At 35.0% G+C, this 15,627-nt stretch overlaps 1 protein-coding gene across 2 annotated transcripts; it reads right to left on the bottom strand.

The window, feature by feature from the left end:
- Positions 1–9,093: 9,093 nt before the first annotated feature.
- LOC111908429 (PX domain-containing protein EREL1) lies at positions 9,094–14,025 on the bottom strand. Of its 2 annotated transcripts, none has more exons than XM_023904258.3 (10): positions 13,474–14,025; positions 12,454–12,564; positions 12,277–12,375; positions 12,084–12,170; positions 11,870–11,978; positions 10,524–11,092; positions 10,270–10,440; positions 9,937–10,167; positions 9,625–9,849; positions 9,094–9,512 (listed from the first exon to the last, which is right to left on the bottom strand). In XM_023904258.3, the coding sequence occupies exons 1-10, from the start codon at positions 13,564–13,566 to the stop codon at positions 9,303–9,305; spliced, it is 1,905 nt and encodes a 634-aa protein (XP_023760026.1). In that variant the 5' UTR covers positions 13,567–14,025; the 3' UTR covers positions 9,094–9,302. The 2 variants fall into 2 exon arrangements, with proteins under 2 accessions (XP_023760026.1, XP_023760025.1); XM_023904257.3 differs by having other exon boundaries at positions 9,094–9,518; positions 13,474–14,021.
- Positions 14,026–15,627: the final 1,602 nt, after the last annotated feature.

Here is a 15,627-nt window from a genome sequence, read left to right as displayed (position 1 = left end):
ATTGCCTTCCAACGTTTATCCGCTGACTCATATGGAGAGATATGTTTTAAATTACATACACCCTTTTACTTTTAATATAATGTCAAATGGGTCCTTTTACTTTTTTGAAACATCATATGCCCCCTTGCATTTGGATGTTTAAATGCAAATTATTCAAATTTTCATAAGATCAAGAAAATCACAACCAAGAGAGAGATTTTTGTATTTTACTTCGTTTACTATTATAAATCTATTAGATGATATCTCTATCAGAAAAAGCAAACTCGTTATTTGACAATTGAAAATGGAATTTTGAAGAATTAGATGGTCATGTTTTTATAACATTGAAAAACATTGCTATTTTGTAATATTACATATACATATTTGGTCATTTATATGATTAACTCTAGAAAACAATTATTACATACCTACTTGAAAGCTAAAATATAATGTGAAATACAATCATTTGTATAGCACATAACATATATTAAATTTTCATAAAACTAATATTGCGGCAATAGTTGCCATATGTTTTTGGATAATCGTTCATGGATACTAGGGTTGTGCAAAAAACCGAACAAACCGCCCGCACCGCACCACATAATGCGGTTTAGAATTTCGCGGTGCGGTTTGCGGTTCATCATTTTATCAAACCGCACTATACGGTGTGGTTTGCGGTTTGTATTTTATAAAACTGCGGTTCAAACCGCACCGCACCGCATGTTATATATATATATATATATATATATATATATATATATATATATATATATATATATATATATATATATATATATATATATATATATATATACACTTTTTTTTCTTTATTTTGTTATAACTTCAAATCACGATTTAGAAATGATGTATATAAATATATTTCTTACAATAACCAAATATCTATAACGTAACATTAAATCACTATTAGATCAAGATCTCATGGTTGACAAGAATATATCAATTATAACGGCAATATAAAGCAATAACAATGATACTTACAAAACTATAGTAATATGAGTCACAATTTATTAAAAACGATTTAACTCGAAAATTGTATTTGTTTTTATAAAATGAAAGCAATCATTTTTTTAACCCGGTCAGGTTTTTGGTTTTTTGATAGATTTAATGTTAAACAACTCATCAAACCGCACAAACCGCAACTAAACCGCATAAACCGCCCGCATCAAACCGCACCGCATCATGCGGTTTTGAACATCTGTGGTGCGGTTTGCGGTTTCTAAAATATTCAAACCGCATATACGGTGCGGTTTGCGGTTTTGACTCGAAACCACACCGTGAACACCCCTAATGGATACACATGATTTTTTGCATGGTGACAATAAAATGAAGGGTATAATGGGTACAAACTACGAAGCTAGAAAGAAGATTGAAGGTGTAAATTAAAGTTAGTTAAAGTTTGAGGACTATTTGTTTATATTATTGATATTTATGGGTGAGAAATGGTGAAGAAAAATATTGTTGGTTGGAAAGTTGGTTTTGGAATCTTTACTTGTGTTTTCTTTTGAGTTTGGAAGCTCATGACTTTAATGACCATAGATGATACAACTTAAGTTTAAGTCGACATAGTTTTAAAGCTATGACATTTTCAATCGTACCATCGACATGTTTTGTTTTATTAATAATTTGTAAATAGTTTTCTCTTCCTATAAATTAATTTATGTTATAAAGTTCTAAGAATTTTGTAATCGCCGTCACTTAATTCCTTTTAGTTTTAATATGTGTTTAAAACTAATTAACTTATTTATATTTAATATAATTCCATTTTATTATTATTCTAGTAATAAGTTTGTTTTTTTAATAGTAACAACATTAAACAATCCAATTAAACTTATCACGGGATGTATTTATCAGAACCTAATCTATCTAGAGCTAAATATGCAAATAATATTTAAAATGATTTATACGAGTTATTTGTTTAAATGATTACCACTCTTAGGTGCTTTATATTTGAGATATTGCGAATTTATAATGCTTCGTAAAAGTTTTATGGTCACGTGGTTATTATATATTTTAGTGATAAAGCACATACGGATTTTAGCTTACATTTTGTAATGTGTTTTTCAGGAACTGTAAACCATATTACAACAGCAACAGCAGCAACAATAGATTCCTGAAATCTCATTGAAATGTCGACATTCATGTTTTCAAAAGTAGTTTGTCACAAAAAAAGACATTGGGCCAAAGAAACCTGTAAATGAGAACAATAAAAGTCATATTCTTTTTCATTAAAGATAGGTTACACAACTAAGAATCTTGCTATTTTGACTTTGCAATATGTTTTTTTAACATTAAAAAAAATGGTAACTGTAAAAATCTTCTATCCTATTGAAGGTTTGAATTTTTATTTTCGTTAATTTGATAGTAGTAATTCTCCTTGGTAATAGAATTATATTTACTGATTTTATAGTCATCTTAATTGAAATAAAAGTGCCATGAAAACCCGACCCATTTTTAATGTGTTGGACACCATTCGGGAGGCCCAAGCAGAGGCCGTGTATCTGAGTTCGTCACCGATAGCCGAGGGCTTTTGACCTTTCAGGGTCGGATATGGGTGCCGTTTGCGGTGGGGCACGTACCATTCTGATGGAGGAGACGTACATGTCAAGGTTTTCGATTCATCCAGGGGCCACTAAGATGTATTTAGACCTGAAGAGAGAGTATTGATGGCCCTGTATAAAGAGGGATGTGGCGTGGTTTGTTGAGAGGTGCTTGACCTGTCGCAGGGTTAAGGCCGAGCACCAGCGTCCGCATGGCAAGTTGCAGCCACTTGAGGTTACCCAGTGGAAGTGGGAACAGATTTCTATGGATTTTATCACCAAATTGTCGAGGACTGCAAGAAGTGTTGACGCAATTTGGGTGATCGTTGATCGGTTGACGAAGAGTGCTCACTTCCTTGCTATCAGTGAGAGCTCTTCCGCTGAGAGGCCGACAGAGTTGTATGGGAGAGAGGTGGTATCGCGAAATGGTGTACCGATCTCGATTGTGTCAGATCGAGATGTATGTTTCACTTCCAGGTTCTGGAAGAAGTTCCATGAGGAGTTGGGTACGAGATTGCATTTCAGTACCGCCTACCACCCACAGACAGACGGGCAGAGTGAGCGGACGATTCAGACGCTCGAGGACATGCTTCGAGCATGTGTGTTGGACTTCGGAGGAAGTTGGGACACGTATTTTCCTTTGGCTGAGTTTTCCTATAACAACAGCCACCATTCGAGCATTGGTATGCCTCCCTTCGAGTTGTTATATGGGAGGAGGTATCGAACTCCCATCTTCTGGGGAGAGGTAGGGCAGCGAGTGATGGGCAGCACTAAGATAGTGCTTCAGATAACTGAGCAGATTCAGCAGGTCAGATAGAGGTTGTTAACAGCGCAGAGTCGCCAGAAGAGTTATGCGGATAGGCGACGATCCGAGCTTGAGTTTATGGTGGGAGATTTCGTACTCCTGAAGGTATCTCCTTGGAAAGGAGTGACCCGATTCAGGAAAAAAGGCAAGCTGGGGCCCCGGTACATTGGTCCGTTCAGGGTGACCGCTAGGGTTAGCAGTGTAGCGTATCGCTTAGAGCTACCTGCGGAGTTGAGCCAGATTCATGACACCTTCCACGTGTCCCAGTTGAGAAAGTGTATAGCCGACGAGTCGGCGGTGGTACCATTGGAGGATATTCAGGTGGATGCGAGCCTGAATTATGTGGAGAGGCCAGTCACGGTGGTGGATCGGAAGATCAAGGTTTTGAGAAACAAGGAAGTGTCACTGGTTCAGGTTCAGTGGCAGCATCGGAAAGGGTCCGAGCTGACTTGGGAGCCAGAGGCGAAAATGCAGAAGCAACATCCAGAGCTGCTTGTAGAATGAGACTTTGAGGGCGAAGTCTGATTCTAGTGGGGGAGAATTGTAACATCCGGATTCCCAGGTATCTTATTTTAATTATTTATTTTGAGTTTTATGGAGGGACTCGGCAAGTTGACGCTCAGACTCGCCGAGTAGGATCGCGAATTCTTATCTGAATTAATGATCGGACTCGACGAGTCGATGCGTGGACTCGGCGAGTCCGCGCTGTAAAGTGAAACCCTAAATCTCAGGTCCTGAGCCCTATTTAAAGGCCCTTATGGTCATCATTTGCGGCCACTACTCCCATGAGAAACCCCTAGATAGCAAAGAGAGCTTAGAGTGCATTTTGGAGACTAATTCTTCATCCTTTGGTGTAACCTTGCAAGAAGGAGTGAGAAAATCCAAGTTAGATCGATTGTGGAGCTTGGATCTGTGTTGTTCACACTAAGATTCACGTTTTGAGGTACAAGTTCCTTCCTATTCGTGTATTTGATAGATTCCTTGAATCTAGGGTTTCCTTTGCACCATTTTGAGTTAGATTGTTAAGCATATGATGTCCCTTTGGGTGTAGATGATAGATCTGGACCTTGAGAGGTCCAAAAGGTCCCAAGCTTCCAGCTTTATGAGGTTTCATGTGAGCCTTGAGAGTAGAACCCCATTTTAAAGATTATTTCTCCATTTTTGGTCTTATAAGCATTACATGAACGTAAAGTTTGAACCTTTACGTGACTTTCGAGTGTTAGAAGGTTAGATCTACTAGTTGGAGAAGCAGATCTGACCTCAGAAGATCGTTTGAGTGTTTTCATGGGAGGAACTCACCGAGTCCATAAGGGGACTCGACGAGTTGAGTCGGGTTGCCCCGCGATTCGCGACCTGTGATAACCCGTTGAGTGTAGGGTTGACTCAGCGAGTCGAGTGAGGACCAGGGGCGAAGAGGACATGCATGAACTCGCCGAGTCACACGAGTGCACTCGACGAGTCTGGTCAAAGTTTGACCGTTGACTTTTGTTGAATTTTAGGGTTTGGTCAACAATTGGACTTGTGGACCATTTGAAGGGTAAAATGATCTTTTAGCCTTCTTAGAGGACATGGAAGAGACTAGTCTAGCCTGGGGAGCCGTTATTTGAGATAATTATTTATGTGTTTAGGCGAAGGCTAGATCAATGTATACGTGTGCGAGATTATCCAAGATATCCGAGGTGAGTCTTCTCACTATACATTACCTAGAGTGGTATCTATGTGTAGACCGGAGGGTCTTGTGTTCTATGTGTATGTTTGAGATTATGTGTTTTGATATATGTATGTTATGAATTGTGTGGACCGGACTGGAGGGTCCAACGATATAGACCGGACTGAAGGGTCCAACGATATAGACCGGGCAGAAGGGTCCAACGAGCTATGACCGGACCAGAGGATCCAACGAGCTACGGGGCTGGAGGATCCCGCTGAGACACATTGGCCGGAGGGTCATAATGTGGCCTTGAGTGGCGTATGTGTTGTATGTGGTATTTTGGGGAACTCGCTAAACATTTATGCTTACAATTGTTGTGTTATGTGTTTCAGGTTCTAGTGATGATCGTGGGAAGGCGCTGACATGATCCGTACACACTCGTGGAATATATGTTTTGAGATTCTGGGATATGTTTTTTGATGATAACAATTGATACACTATGTTTTGACATTATTTTATGAGTAAATGTATGTTTTTTAAAAATGAAAAATTGTTATGAAAATTTTATGTTGTTACAAATACATGCAAGAGTCACACAGACAGCTAGCATCCTATAAACATAAATGAATGGGCCGACATTGGTACCTTCAACCCGCGAATACTATGAGGAGACGTACCTTAATTTGAAGATAACTGAAATCTCACACACGCAGCTGCTACAATGCTCATCGCACTGAACACATGCAAACCAACCCTAATTAATAATTAGGGTAATAACCCATATTCAAAGGTCCAAATCATATTCCCTCTTACTAAGGGTAAAATACCATTTTACCCTTCCCATACTAGACCCAACTAAACATGGCCCAAGGCACAAAATGCACTTCTCGGAGTATGCCATACGTACCCCCTCATTACACCCTACGTACTCGGCGACCACATAAAAGATCACCGACAAAACCCGTTATGCCTCGTGTACATAAAGGTTACGCCCTATGTAAACCTTTGTTGTCCAAAACCGCCTTTTAAGCTTTTAATACCTAAAGACTAAACGTCCAACTCACAGTTCTTAATCTTAGGAAGGTCTTAATTGATAAAGTTGACAACTTTAAGCTTTTGCATAGATTCATAAAGCCCAAGACCAAACCCTAAGTCCATAATACTCTTTAATAACCTCAAACTCTTGCATGAGTGAGAAATAGCAACAAATACTATATTTTTATGACACAAGATCCTCAAAAACAACATAAAGTGACAAACTTAGCTTTTACTTACAAGAACCAAACCATAGGACCAAAAGCATGCAAATCTCAAAGCTAGTCTAGATCTAAGCCATAGAACCATAAAGGTAAGAGCTTTATACCTCTAAAAGCTTGCAAAGGTGATAAAAGTTCTGGATCTTCAAGCTCCAGGCCCACCAATCCTCAAAGATGAACTTATCCTTCTTCCACAAGGCACCAAGAACACTCTAAAGGTCCAAAACAATCTCTCAAGGATTAGGGTTTCGAAATGTCCATTTAGGGAGAGTGGAGGTTGATTATGAAGAGGCCTCAGGACTTAAGGTGTTTAAATAGAGGTTCAACCCTAAATTTTTAGGGTTTTGGGTCAGCTCGAGTACCCCCTGCGTACCTCTTGTGTATGCCCAACGTACTCAAAGGAGTCCCCGCCTCCTTTAATGAGCTACACCCAGGGTACGCCCCGCTTAATGGACCAAAATTGCAATTTTTTTAAACCTTTAAGTCATAATTGAAAATACCTGGGAACATAGGTGTTACACAAGCACTTTATAATAAAAATGTTCATTGGTTTGTGTGGTAGCAAAACGAAGTTTTTAATAAATTATTTGTATCAAGTCAAATGGAGGGGTTGAATATTTAGAATCAGTCTCAAAACTAATTTTTACTACAAGAGACAATACATCTTTTTGTTGTAAACAACAAATCTATTTTACTCCTAAATTACTCTTTAATTCCACTTATGTCCACTGCAACACTTGAACCCTTAACCTCAAGAATGCATGACAACATCAGATACCGATGGTTTAGAAGTCATTTGGTAGACAATACACTTTTTGATAGAATAATTCAAAGATTATATGAATTAAATGTTTTTCTAGTCTCTTTATAATGCCACTAACTCTTTCTTTAATCAATGATATTTCATTTTACTCTCTAACTATAATAAGCTTTAAATATTTGTTATTTATTAACTAATTAATTTTTTTAATAATAAATTTTTAATAGTATTTTATTTTAATGTTTGATATTAAATATTAAGTTCATAATTATAATATACTAGTTTTGGTTTTTTATAATTATATATTTAAGAATTTATCATCTTTCTTATTTTCTAAAAAAATTCAAAAAGTAATATATTACTTTATTTAAATATTTTTGTCATGTAACCATATATAAATCAGAGTTATTAAGCGTGTAGGTTAAAGTAAAAGTATTCTTGTCAGAAACTATTAGTTACTTTTGAAAAGTTATACGAACAACTTTTTAAAATCTCACAAAAAGCTACGTTTAGGAGTTTTTGGTTTAGTTTCGTAATCTGGTTAGGAAGTTTCACTCAGGGATGTATCAATTGCTGCTAAGGTATGGCCATTACTGCTAGGCATGAGATTTATAACCGGACCGGAACCAGAACCGGTTGAACCAGAATATGCTAAACCGGTCCGGGTATTGGGTTTTAGGAATAGTCTTATCCAAGTTTCGGGTATTCCGGGTTTGAATCTAACGGGTCGGGGTAAACCGGGTAAAAGAACCGGAATCGGGTTAGATAGATTAATCGGATACGTACGTACATCCTTGTCTCCATATTTTTCACATTGTTCGATGGTGCTCTTCAATCTGTGATCGACATTCCTCTTCATTGTTGATTTTTTCCTTACTTAGCCATTGTGATCGACATCAACCTACTCTGTGTGATCACATAACTAGCAAAAAAAAAAAAATCAATTCACACCTCTACTCTCTATGATCACGTACTAACCAATTGTATTTGTATTTTTTAAGCATCTTTAGAAAATTGAAATTTGGTGGTTTGTCTTTTACTAACCAATTGTATTTGTATTTATTAAGCATCTTTAGATTACAGCAATCTTCTTAAAATTATTAAACATAAAATGCTTTATTATGTACAAAATAACATATAATAGCCGAATCATTAGTAATTTACAAATTCGTTCGTTCTCCTATATTGTGTTTACAAGATTGATCCAATGCCAAAATGCCATAAGAAAATCTAAATTGTTAGACTTTATAATCAGCAAATTAAAACCATAACAGAAAATTTAAACATTCAAACCAACTATATATAAGATGATAGAACCCCTAAAAAAGTGATGACAGAACAACTCATCCTAGTTATCTAAAGCCTAAAATATTCCAACATGACACATTCAAACCAATTTTTATTATTTTGATCCAACTAATATATGTAAAAGTCTTACAATTTACACGCTTCATTGAAAATTAAAGTTCACAAATATATATATATATATATATATATATATATATATATATATATATATATATATATATATATATATATATATATATATATATATATTACTTAAATTCATTTCAAACAACTAAGTACAAAAATTCCATTTTTTTTTCCGATTCTAAACTCATTTTACCCGGTTCCACCCTACCCACTTTGATATTTTCGGGTTTTCAGGTTCTAGACTCACTTTACCCGGACACATACCCGGAACCAGTTCGTATATATCGGTCCGGTTTCCGGGTTTTCCAGGTCCGGGTCTAACGGACCAGATTCGGACCCACTTTCATCCCTACCGCTTACCCTTTGACACAAGCCCACAAAAAAGCTATTTTAGAAGTCAACTCATTTAGGCAGGCTTTATAGTGGTGTCAAAACATTAATAAGTTAATAATCCTTTCAATTCAGATTTCCCACTCAAAACTAAACCAAACCGAAACTTTGATTCTTACATATATGAAATCTAGACCATCATTTAAAAGAAGTTTTAATTCAATTTTTCAGCTTCGAATTTTTGGTTTTTTTCAAGTTCATGTTGGTTTGTCCGTTTTGTATTTAAACTCCACCTACAATTACACACATCAAACAAAGGATTCCAAAGACCAAAAAGTCTCATATACAACACTTTCTCCAGACAGACAAACAGACATGAATAAAAAAGAAACAAGCCCTAAAATTTGGAATTACCCACAAAGGTAATGTAATGTTAGTAAAGCATCATATGCTATGATATATATTTGTGGTATATGTACACTTCCATCTTCTGTATCTAACCAACCAACCTCTTGGTTTTTTTTTCTTTTTAAGACTTATCCAATGAAACTTCCATGTCTTTTGTTGTTGTTGTTGTTGTTATAACGCCTGTTTTGAGGGCCCCATCAAAAAGAAGACTCACTTGTCTTCTCAATGTGATATTATCCACCAGAATTTCCGATAATATTTTCCTAAGTTTATTATTATTATTATTTGTTGGGTTGTCGCCATCATCAAAACTATCATCTTCTGCTAACATCTGCGCCTGAACAATTTTTTATTAAAAAAAAAAAAAACACAACATATGTAAATATGTTTTTTAGGGTTTTTTTTTTTTTTTGAAATGTTGGTTTGTAAATATTATAATGTACCTGTGCAAGGAGGGCTTCCATTCGATCATCAGATATTTTCACTAGTTGTAAAGCATCTTCAACAGATGGTGAACAAATGACTAATTTGTCCTCGCTACTTCCATTTATTACCAAATTCATGCTGCACTCTTTTAGGCGTTTTTGAAGAACATCACATTCGTGAAGCAGCTTCATTCTACCAGCTTTCTCCTCTTCCATTCTTTCTTTTTCTTGTTGCACTAGTTTCTGTTAACCACAAATTTCAAATACATTAAAATGACCATTTTACCCTTCTATTCCAAAAAATTAATTTTTTTTTATTTTTTTAATTACCTCTGCCTCTGATTTCCCGATAAGTGATTGATTAAGCTGCTGTTTCAATTCAGCTTGTGAGGTTCTAAGGGATTTAACCTCTTTCACAAGAATTTTCACATCTGCTTTTGATTTAATTTCTAATTCTTGATGTTTCTTTGATACTTGTTCAAGTTTACTTTTGGTATCTTCCAATTCCTGAAGCAACTCATCTTTTTCTTCAATCACAGATTTCATTTCCACCTTTTCATCCTGAAAAATCTTTAACTTGTTAATAATTGTTTTAAATGGAATAATAATAATAATAATAATAATAATAATAATAATAATAATAATAATAATAATAATAAAAACCTGTTGAGATTGAGAGTTCAATTTAAACTCCATTTCAAGTGATTTCCTTCTAAGTTCTTCCATATCCCATTGCATTTGAGTAACTCTTTCTCTTTCCATTAAAATTGCTTGATGAAGATTTTCTTTACTTCTCACTTTTGTAGTTTCAAGTTCCTCCTCCAAATCCTTCACCTATTATATAAACATCAAACTTACATAATTAAATATATATAAAACACATTTTTAAATTTTTAAATTCAAAATCATATTCATACTTTTGTTGTAAGATAATCTTTAACTGCTATTTCTTGATTCAATCTTGAAATCAAATCCTCCATATCTGTTTTTGCAGTTCCAAGTCTTCTCTTCATACTTACAACAACCCTATTCATTTTTTGTTGTTGCCCTAAAGGAAGAACTAAATTTTTTACATCATTTGATTCCTTAATAATCTCATTATTCCCATTAAAAAACTTTTCAGAAACATAATCACCATTTTTCTCACTACTACTACTACTACTACCCTTCATGTTAATCTCTCGTGAATGATTTGTATTCCTAGAATACCCTTCAACTTGGTCTAGAATTGCATTTCCCATTAATAAGCCTTCATCAATATTTGAAACACCGTGTTTGACTAGCTTTTCTAGTGGGCCCACTAAATCTTCATCTAGAGATAAATCTTCTGATATGTTGTCTCTTGAGGTTCCAATTTCTGAAGTCTCATCATAAGCAGTGTCACTGTTGTAATCTGGTGTGCTTTCAGATTCATTTGGATGAATATGTGGAGAAGAAGATACAGTGGCACTTGATTCACCAATTTGTGGATTTTCATCTTGGAATGCTGTGTAAGAAATACTAATTTACTTTTTTGTTTATTTGTTTTTCTTTTTTTTTTTTCTTATTGGGAATGTATTGTATCTAACCGATAATAACAGTGAAAATGATTTGTATTTGATAGAGTTGTTGTAATTGAGTGTGAAATTTGTAAAGTATAATGTTTTAGTAAGGAAGAAAGAAGAAATTTTCATAAAGTGTGAAGTTATACAAGAAATAAGATAGAAAAAAAAAACCTTATATTTTTTGGTTTTTTTTTCTGGATTAAACCTTAAGTTTATTTTTTGTCCTGAAAAAGACCTTGCATTTTTTTCTTTTTTTTCAATCTGGCCCTTTTAGTCATTTTTTTTTTCAGGTTTTATGCAGAAAAGTCGCATTATTTTGGGAAAACTTTTGATAAAGTCCTAAATCTATTTGTTTTTGAATAGAAAAGTCCCGATTAGATTTTGCCAAAGTTAACGAAAAAGTCCTTTTTTATTTATTTTAACAGGAAATGACAGAGTGTGTGATTTTCCCAAAATAATGGGAAAAAAAAATTAGGACTTTATCAAAAAAATTCCCAAAATAACGGGACTTTTCTGCGTAAAACCCTTTTTTCCGAAAAAACTTGTGAAATGTGAAGGTTTTTTTCGGAGAAAAACTAAAAAAGTTAGAGGGTTTTTTCAAAAACAGTTAGAAGGTTGAGGGTTTTTTTCGAAAAAAGGGACAAACTTGAGGGTTTTTTTTGGGAAAAACGAAAAAATACAAGGTCTTTTTCAGGAAAATAAATAGTGAATTTACATACAAGATCTTGCAGCAGATTCAAGTTCAAGAAAGGATGCCACTACAATGCTTCTTGATATATCAATGTCTGATAGCAGTTTTGTCATCCACTCTTCCAAAGAGCAACGCCTCTACATAATAAGATTTATACAAATCTTAAATACCCATAAAAGATTTTTTAACAAAATATCAAAAACATTCATCAATAATGACTAAAATCAAATAGTAACTATCACCTCTTCTAATAAAGTTCGGCTTTTTAACCTCAAGAGTCCCTTTGGTGGAGCTGGTGGGAGGTTCTTTTTGGGAAATGCTTTCCTAAGCTGCAAAAAACAAATTAAAAATGATATTTAAAAAAAAAAAAAAAAAAAAAAAAAAAAAAAAAAAAACATTATAAGAACATGATTAACAAATGGAAATGTAACTTACAGCAGCAAGCAATCTTAAGAAATCATTAAATCTTCTTGATACTGTTCGTGTTGTTGTGACCCCTTCAGGAGATTGTAAACCAACCTGAACCCTATAAAACTGTCTTAAGAATGTTAAAAACATGTAAAATTACATTATTATCCTTTTGACTTTAGATAATAAGTGAGTAGGAAGTACCACAACAGGATCTGAGTCTCTAGATTTTGGAAGGACAACCCATGTTGGGATTGTGATGCAGTAACTCCATCCTGTTCTTGGATCATGTGGCCAAATTGTATCCCTTCCATTCTGCAGAATATGGAGTTTTCAAACACAAATTTCACATCATATAAACACTTTTTTTTATTATATAGTATAGAAATCAATGTAAAATTGTAAATTAGCCACATATGATCTTCCTTTTCATTGTATCACAATCTACTTCCAAGATTGTCACTGTAGATAGATAGATACCTTTTTGCTTTGTTTTTATGGATTCTTTTAACTGTTTCATTTAAACATCATATACAAGTTTAGTAGCACAATTACTTGTGATGAAGAAAGATTGTATCTTGTTTTCAAATTTTCAATCTAAGCTTATGAGTGGAAAACTTGGGTAACACAATCAATGCAGTTTACAGAAAACTCCTTGAGGTTCCAATTCCATCTTATTTCAAGGTCAGGAATCAGGATAGTTAAGTAATTTTACAGTTTATCTCTATAGTTAGCTTTCTTACAACTCTTTGACCCTAAATATTTTGAAAATCATAATCATAATCAGTTTTTACCAAACAACCTGAACTGATCATCAAAGTCACAATGATCTCTTTAAATAAAGTAGCTTTCAAACAACTGAATCCAACTTCAAATGTAAGCAATACATTTGATGAGCATGAACAAGTTCTCACAGTTTCTATCCACATTCAACTATAAGTATGGAATTTATGGAGTAAGCTAATGGACTAGCATCAAGCTAGACAAATTCAAAACTTAAAATTGGAATAGGGACACAAATTGTGCTCCAATCCAAACATTGAATGCAATGACAACTACTACGTCTGAAACTTCACATCCAATCTATATAATACCCGTATAATTCGACTTCGATGAACAGAATAACGAACAGGTAAGTAAAGAACCAACTCAATTCTTCGATCGGAAGTAAAGTAAATCAAAAATTGGATCAGAATTTAATCGTGATATAAACAAAAACAGTACCCATTTTTTAGGTGGAGGGCTCCAATCCATCCCCAAAGGCAAAGGCGAAGTCCCATCGTGTCTATGCTTCGGAGGACTCCCCCGTCGCTCCATTTTCCGATCAGTTTCTCCCTTCTCGCAGACACCCAACGTTATCCCAAAATTAAACAATCTATTCTTCGAATCGAGGATAATAATAACTCACTAGGGTTTTTGGTCAGATCGGAGAGACCAAAGTAGAGGAAGAAACAAGAGACGGAAGTTGACAGGTGGCCTGACTCCCAACAAGTGTAATTGTTGTCAGTATTTACATTACTTTTTGACGAATTCAAGTCCAGCCATAGCTTCCTCTGTTGGATTGAGATTCAAGAGAGATGGAAACTATGCAATTTCCCTTGATGGCGAAGGCAAGACGGAGATCAATGTCGTGTTTTAGGCTTCTGGGAGAAATTGATTCCAAAGTCTTGATTGAATGGAATAAAAAGGGTTGTTGACACATAAATCACTATTTCGTTGGCAAATAGGTCATTAAAATGAATCTAAGGATTAAAGTAAAGCTATTTCACTATGGTAAGCTTCTAAAATGGAGTGCTTTATCAGGAAACCATTTTTTATTGGAATTTTACAAAATGACCCGTTTAAATTGCAAAACATACCTTGTGTTATTTTGTTCACATAAAGCATAGGTCTCATTATTCGCAAGAAACATGTACAAAAGATACAACCGTTACCAAAGTCTTAATAGAGCTCGTTAAGGTACTAAATGAAGTTTGTTATCAAAACCACATACATGACTAGTAAAGTACCTCATTCCGATAAAGTACAACCCTACATCTTCATGATTTCATATCATTTCACGAGTGTTAACAACGAGCTTTACTTAAAATATTAAAATTATATATAGAAAACTATGATCTACCTATGGTGAAGGTGGTGATCTACCTATCATTCATGCATTCATCGGTTATTTGCTTTGAAATGATCGTAAAAAAAAAAAAAAAAAAAAAAAAAAAAAAAAAAAAGATTGTCGGCTCTAGGTAGGAGTGTCGTTGTTACTGTGTTAGGCTGATCTGAGTAAGTTGGGTTGGGTCTCGCCTTGTCTTGGGTTGTGTTCAATCTAAAGCCTCACCTAGTTGTTGGGTTACCTTGAGCTAGAATGTTGACAATGATGGGTATGCTATTGAGCCCTATGTCATGGGATGACTCAATCATCGTGTGTCATTTAGTGATTCTCTGACTAAGTCAGGCTTAGAACACTTTCTTACAATGTACTAACAACTAGGATAGCAAAAGATGCGATAAGGAATGCTACGAAGTAAGAAAGAAAGCTTTTATTATAAACTCAGCTACTTTACAAGGCAACTTCCCAATGATTCCTACAAATGAGATATCCTTCCTATTTATAGGTACCTTACACTTCCTCAAATGGAAGTTTCTAGGTCCCGATCATTCTTGACTAATCTAAACTCTTCTTATTATATACATGGCCTTTACAAGATTCTAGAATATGGTATACTTGTCTACAATGCTCTAGAAATCTCTAGGTCGTCCCAACATTATCCAAATCACTCTTGTATGATCCAGCGTGTTCTAGATCGTTTCAAAGTCTTCCGGGACGTTCTACCTTCATCTAGTGCCCTCTTGATTATTCTGAATCGTTCTCCTTTGTTCCACGGACATCTATAATATTCTAGCATCTTCCAGGGTCTCGTAGAGCATTCTTGATCTCTCTGGAGACTTCTCGAGTATACTTGATCATGCCAAAGTTCTCTAGACGATCGTGGAATTTTCCAGAAATTCGGTTTGTGACACCCTCCCCCACTTAAACCCTTAACGTCCACCTCAATTCTTCTTGTATAGCGATCTTTCAAGTGGGATGTCACTTGTGTTCTTACTTATTTGCCTGTTTTGGGTCTTCTTGTAACCTCATGGAATATCAAACCAATTCTCAAGGTTAATTGCGACCCCATCTTGCATTGGCATTTGTCGATACCTTGAACTACGTTGTTTGGTCTCACATACTTCTTGATTCGATCATTATGATTATTAATCGCTTGTGAATTATATTCCTTCTTCCAACTTAGGGTATTGTTTCGTATCTTCACAACTTCTTTAAGGTCTTTGTTAAACTTCGTAGTCGATAACGTTCGAGACCTTATTCTACTCCTTTCCAGA

Source organism: Lactuca sativa, chromosome 5 (assembly GCF_002870075.4).
Source record: "Lactuca sativa cultivar Salinas chromosome 5, Lsat_Salinas_v11, whole genome shotgun sequence".
Taxonomy (NCBI): Eukaryota; Viridiplantae; Streptophyta; class Magnoliopsida; order Asterales; family Asteraceae; genus Lactuca; species Lactuca sativa.
The sequence above is the reverse complement of the archived record's forward strand: the minus strand, read 5'-3'. Positions and strand labels throughout refer to the sequence as shown.